Raw genomic sequence first — 6,000 nt, forward strand, 5'->3', positions numbered from 1 at the left:
TCTAACCACTAAACTATGCACCTTCTATATATACATATACTCATTTTACTCTTTTACTTGTTTCAAGTCTTTTGACTGTGGCCATGCTGGAGCACCACCTTTAGTCGAGCAAATCGACCCCAGGACTTATTCTTTGGAAGCCTAGTACTAATTCTATCAGTCTCTTTTGCCGAACCGCTAAGTTACGGGGACATAAACACACCAGCATCGGTTGTCAAGCGATGTTGGGGGGACAAACACAGACATACAAACATACATATATATATATACGACAGGCTTCTTTCAGTTTCCGTCTACCAAATCCACTCACAAGGCTTTGGTCGGCCCGAGGCTATAGTAGAAGACACTTGCCCAAGGTGCCACGCAGTGGGACTGAACCCGGGACCATGTGGTTGGTAAGCAAGCTACTTACCACACAGCTACTCCTACGCATATATATATAAAATCATCATCATCCATCAGTTAACACCTGTTTTCTGATTTCCAATTGGATGGAATAAATTTTAAATGTGTAAAATTTGGAATTGGTTTGTGTTTTTACCTTTGAAACAGTGATGGAGGAAATACTTTGGTTAAATTGATGGAATTCTTCAGTTCTTCAAATGACGAATAATCTAGAAAATTCAAAAACAGATTCAGATTATTCAAAAATACTCTGAAACATTCAAAAAAGAGAATTAATTCATTAATTATAATTGAGCTTTTAATTATCATCATCATCATCATTTAATGTCCACTTTTCCATGCTTGCACGGGCCAGACAGAATCTGTCATCTGTAGGACTAAAGAGCTTAAAGGTTTCCATAACTCAAATAGGAAAGAACATGTACTATTTGAACCACCAATGTCAGTCCCTCCTCTTCATCATATTGCATCCACTTTCCATGGGTTGAACAGTTGAACAAGATCCGATGAGTCAGAGGACAGCACCGGGGAGATCCATTGTCTCTCTTTTGGCATGGTTTCTATAGCTGGATGCCTGCCCTTCCTAATGCCAACTGCTTCACAGAATGTACTAAGTGCTTTCTTTGTGTTGTGGCACCAGCACCAGTTAGGTTGCCTTGTAATCTGCAGGACAAAAGAGCTTAAAGGTTAAAGGTCTCCACAACTCAAAGAAGAATAGGGGAGAACACATTCAATTTGAACCACCTATATCAGTTAATAAAAAAGTTATGAATAATTTCGCATCACTTTTGGTATAACCCAATCCTTCAACAATGTAGATTCAAACTAAACTTCTTCACCAAACAGCCCAGCCAGCCTGCAGATGTATATTTACACTCTGTGCCTTCAAATGAAAACCAAGGAAAAAAAAAAAAACAGTGACATATACTTTTACTTGTTTCAGTCATTTGACTGCAGCCATGCTGGAGCACCGCCTTTAGTCGAGCAAATCAACCCCAGGGCTTATTTTTTGTAAGCCTAGTACTTATTCTGTTGCTCTCTTTTGCCGAACCGCTAAGTTACGGGGACGTAAACACACCAGCTTCGGTTGTCAAGCGATTTTGGGAGGACAAACACAGACACACAAACACATATATATATATATAAACATATATACGACAGGCTTCTTTCAGTTTCCATCTACCAAATCCACTCACAAGGCTTTGGTCGGCCCAAGGCTATAGTAGAAGACACTTGCCCAAGGTGCCATGCAGTGGGAATGAACCCAGAACCATGTGGTTGGTAAGCAAGCTACTTACCACACAGCCACTCCTGAGCCTATATATGTTGATATTCCTCTGCTGATAAACTATCCTGCAGCTCTGCACTTTTCAAGATGAGTAGAATGAGAAAAATAAAACAGGACTTACTTGACGAGAAATCCAACCATGGTTTTAAGACGACTTCAACAAAAGTAATTCTTTCTTGGAGACTGCAGCCACAAAAGAAGGTGAACACTTGTCCTTTCTTTGACTCAGGTGTTTTCTTGTTTTTCAAAACTCCACAGAGTATCCTATAATACAAAACAAACACAATACTCATCAGTAACATGTCTCACAAATAGAAATGAAAAGAAAGAAAAAACATGACCATCTTCCATCTTTTCTTTTATTCTTTTACTTGTTTTAGTCATCAGACTACGGTCATGCTGGAGCACCGCCTTAAAGAATTTTAGTTGAATGAATCGACCCCAGTATTTATTATTATTTATTATTTTTCTTGTTAAAACCTGGTCCTTATTCTATTGGTCTCTTCTGCTGAACTTCTAAGTTATGGGGACATAAACACACCAACACTGGTTGTCAAGTGGTGGTGGGTGGGGAGAGAAACCTAGACACAAAGACACACACACACATAGATATATACATATACATGACAGGCGTCTTTCAGTTTCTGTCTACAAGGCTTTGGTCAACCAGAGGCTCGAGTAGAAGACACTCGCCCAATGTGCCACACAGTGGGACCGAGCCCAGAACCATGTAATTGGGAAGCAAACTTCTTACCACACAGCCATGTCCACGCCTATCTGAAGGAAATAACATTATCGTATCAAATTATGGTAACAAAAGGATTAAAGTGATCTAAATTAAAACCTTCCATCAAAACTTCATGGAAATTTATGTTCCAAATACCAGATTAACTCTAAGCATTTAAACCAACCATATCCAGCCCAAATATTCTACATGTTTTATGTTCAAACCAGCCATATCTGGCCTCTCATACCTACCCTGTAGTGTTATTCTAAAAATATACAGTCACATCATTGAAATCTCAAAACTGCATGATTAATTCAAAAACAACGTGAATAAATAAACATTGCATTTGACAGAGAAGTCTGAATGCTAAAGGGTTAATAGCAACAGAGTTATTTTAACCAAATTCTTCGTTATTTTCGAGATTAATTGTAAAAAATGGCAATGAATTTCAACAGAAATATGGTAACAGAATGGTTAAGGAAAAAGAAGGACACAGTGGACGATGTATTCCCTAATATACAAAATGACAGGATGGTCACAACTGGATCAGTTTTGAATATAAATCTGCCAGATCACAGCTGACCTGAAGCTAAACATCAACAGCAACCATCATAACTGCCTTCACCAAGTCTTACCTAGACAATATTTGAAAGACACTAGTGCGATGTTCCTTCTTCAGAATGCAACAACTGGAGTCCAAATTGAAACGAGCTAATTCAGCACGGAATCCTTTATTTTCCAGAATATGAATCAAATTCTCCCTGAAAAAAAAATATTTGTGATTCTAAAAATATTTATCAAATAGATAAATAAACAAATAAAATAATGATTTTGTAGAAATCTTCTATGATAAAAGAGAAGCTGATCTGTCTATCACAAGATATAAGTGAAGGAGGGGAAGAAGGGGAGAAGAAAAATACAGTGAGATAGTGTGTATGAAAGAGAGATAGATAGTGTTGTCACCATAGTAATGAACAAGTTTTGATTAGAAATGTGAGAATTGTAAGTGTATGTCTGCCGATACAAAACAGACTTCAAATAAAAAAGTATTTCATTATCTAACAATGCAGATAGTTATTTCTTTTTTTTATTGTTTGTATGTGTGTCTGTGCATTTCTGCATGTCTTTCAACATAGGGACAACACAATACAGACTTTAACTATGTTGTTGTTGATGAGGGAAATTCAGTGGGAGAGAGAGAGAAAGAGAGTGCGTGCATGTGTGTGTGAAAGATAGAGTGTTGTCACCATAGTAACCAACAAGACTTTCACTATATAGCAGAAGGTATGTGTGCATGTTTAACAAATATTTTTACCAGCAGCGTGGTACTAGTTAAGTATAAAGGCTAAGTGTGTATAAAGAGTGTATACGTTAATAACATTCCAACTTGTCTGAGTATTTTCATGGATGACTGAAAACAAACAATGGTGTCTGTATGTCACAGAGATGTTTGATTACAATTAGAGCACAATATCAAAAGTAAACACACACAAATATACACAAAATGGGGTCAGGGGAGGGGTCTATGAAGTTTACTCACAAGAGAGAGAGAGAGAGAGAGAAAGAGAGAGAGAGAGAGATGAGAGAGACAGAGAGAGAGGAGAAGGAAATGAGACAGATAGAAATGAGAGAGAGGAGAGAGAAAGAATTGAAATAGAAATGAGAGAGAGAGAGAGAGGGAGAGAGATGAAAGAGTGGCACTCACCTGTAAGGATTGACGTCTTTGTTTGGGAAAGTCATGAGACACTCAAATGCCATCTTCTGAACTTTCAATTCTTTATGTTGAAGAAACTGAAAAGATGAGACAAAAACGGAGTCAATGCAAGTTGGGAGAGGACAAGACAGGACAGGGAAGGACGGAAATGGAGAGAATGAGATAATGTAGGACACGGGGAGCCAGTCGTGGAAATTAAAAAGTGAAAGGCAAAAGCAGTCATAAATGACCGCTTGGTACTTCTAGTACTAAATGTAATGCTTATTTATTCATATTTTTTTCAATTAATCATGCATTATTTCATAACTTTGAGATTTAAATGACTTTGTAGGCAAGGTATGAGGTTGGACATAGCCATTATGACCACAAAATAGGTAAAATATTTTGACGAGATATCTGGTTTAAATACTAAATAGTTAAATATGTAGAGTTGTTTTATTACAAAGTTAGTTTGCAGGAGTTACCGACCGTATTTGATGGCATAAAAGATACACCGGCTTATTAGATGCATCCCAAGCTCAGCAGAGCATATTCCAGAAACAGAGAAGTTTTCAGAGCATTAAAGTATGAAATGAAGGCCCAACTTTACATACAGGCCCCAGGGTGATTTGTGGCATTTTTTTTTTTTGAGAAAAGTGCATCTTGTATGCCATCAAATACATTATATTAGCTATGTTAAGGACAGGTTACCTTACTGCAGAGTTATATTAACTTATGTTTGGGACAGGTTACCTTATTGTAGAGTTCCTTCAATTGATGAGATTGATGCAAAGAACCACCGTGTTTGAATTTGGAGAACAAGACGAAATGGTTCAACAGTTGCCTGGAATTGAAAGAGAAACAGAAAGGAAATGAAGAAGAAAATATACTAGAACAGGTGAGATCACATTTAGACATTAACGGGGTAAAAATAGCCAACACTGTTTCTTCAGTTTCTATAAATATATATGGCCTAGTGGTTAGGGGACTGACCTTTACAATCATAACAGCAATGGGTTCAATTCCTGGACAGGGTGCTGTGTTGTCTTTTGAGCAACACTCTTTATCTCCTACTCAGCCATAAATGAGTACTAGCTGAGTGTTGGTGCAACCCCCATTTCTCTTTCTCTCTATTCCCCTCCGGCTGAGATGGAAGGACTGAGAAGGCATGTCTATGTCTGCTCGCGACTACCCAGGCACCCTAAAGACAATTAACAAAATCGTGGTAAAAGGCACCTATGCTGATGTCACAAAAAAAGCACTCGTACTGGTGCCATGTAAATGGCACTCCTGCTGGCACTACGTAAAGGGCACATATGCAGATTCCACACAAGAGGAGTGATGGTGCCACATAAAAGAAAATACCTGTGCTGGTACCACATACAAAGCACCTGTGCTGGTGCAATGTAAAAGCACTCAGTACACATTGTAAAGTGGTTGGCATTACGAAGGGCATCAAGCTATTGAAACCATGTCAAAGCAGACAGGGGACCTCAATGCAGTCCTCTGATTCATTGGAACCTGCCAATCCACCCAACTAGCATCATTCAACAGACATTGAATGATGATAACAATGATTATATATATATATATTTATGGAGATGTACTTGCATAGCAAGTGACATGATCTGAGATCATGTGCTGGAACGAAAACAATTGCAGCGTGGAAGGTGTTTATAAACCATTTAAGAAGCACACAAAAACCGTTAAATTTAATTTGCCAAAATATTTTCGTCGCTTTGAGACCATGATCTGATCACTGACAAAATTCCATGCTGCACGGAATTTGTCCGTGAAGTGAACGGGTCACGATCTCAAAGCAGCGAAAATATTTTGGCAAATTAAATTTAACGGTTTTTGTGTGTTTTAAATGGCTTATATACACCT

At 38.0% G+C, this 6,000-nt stretch overlaps 1 protein-coding gene across 1 annotated transcript in view; it reads right to left on the reverse strand.

The window, feature by feature from the left end:
- Positions 1–6,000, reverse strand: part of LOC106873497 (small subunit processome component 20 homolog) — a 79,953-nt gene that overhangs the window by 43,729 nt on the left and 30,224 nt on the right. The window contains exons 24-28 of the mRNA XM_052975687.1: positions 4,867–4,957; positions 4,126–4,211; positions 3,056–3,181; positions 1,815–1,957; positions 542–614 (exon numbers count right to left, since the gene is read on the reverse strand). Of these exons, the coding sequence (XP_052831647.1) occupies positions 542–614; positions 1,815–1,957; positions 3,056–3,181; positions 4,126–4,211; positions 4,867–4,957 (519 nt within the window). The remainder of the gene's footprint in view (positions 1–541; positions 615–1,814; positions 1,958–3,055; positions 3,182–4,125; positions 4,212–4,866; positions 4,958–6,000) is intronic.

This window comes from Octopus bimaculoides, chromosome 22 (genome assembly GCF_001194135.2).
Source record: "Octopus bimaculoides isolate UCB-OBI-ISO-001 chromosome 22, ASM119413v2, whole genome shotgun sequence".
In the NCBI taxonomy this organism is placed as follows: domain Eukaryota; kingdom Metazoa; phylum Mollusca; class Cephalopoda; order Octopoda; family Octopodidae; genus Octopus; species Octopus bimaculoides.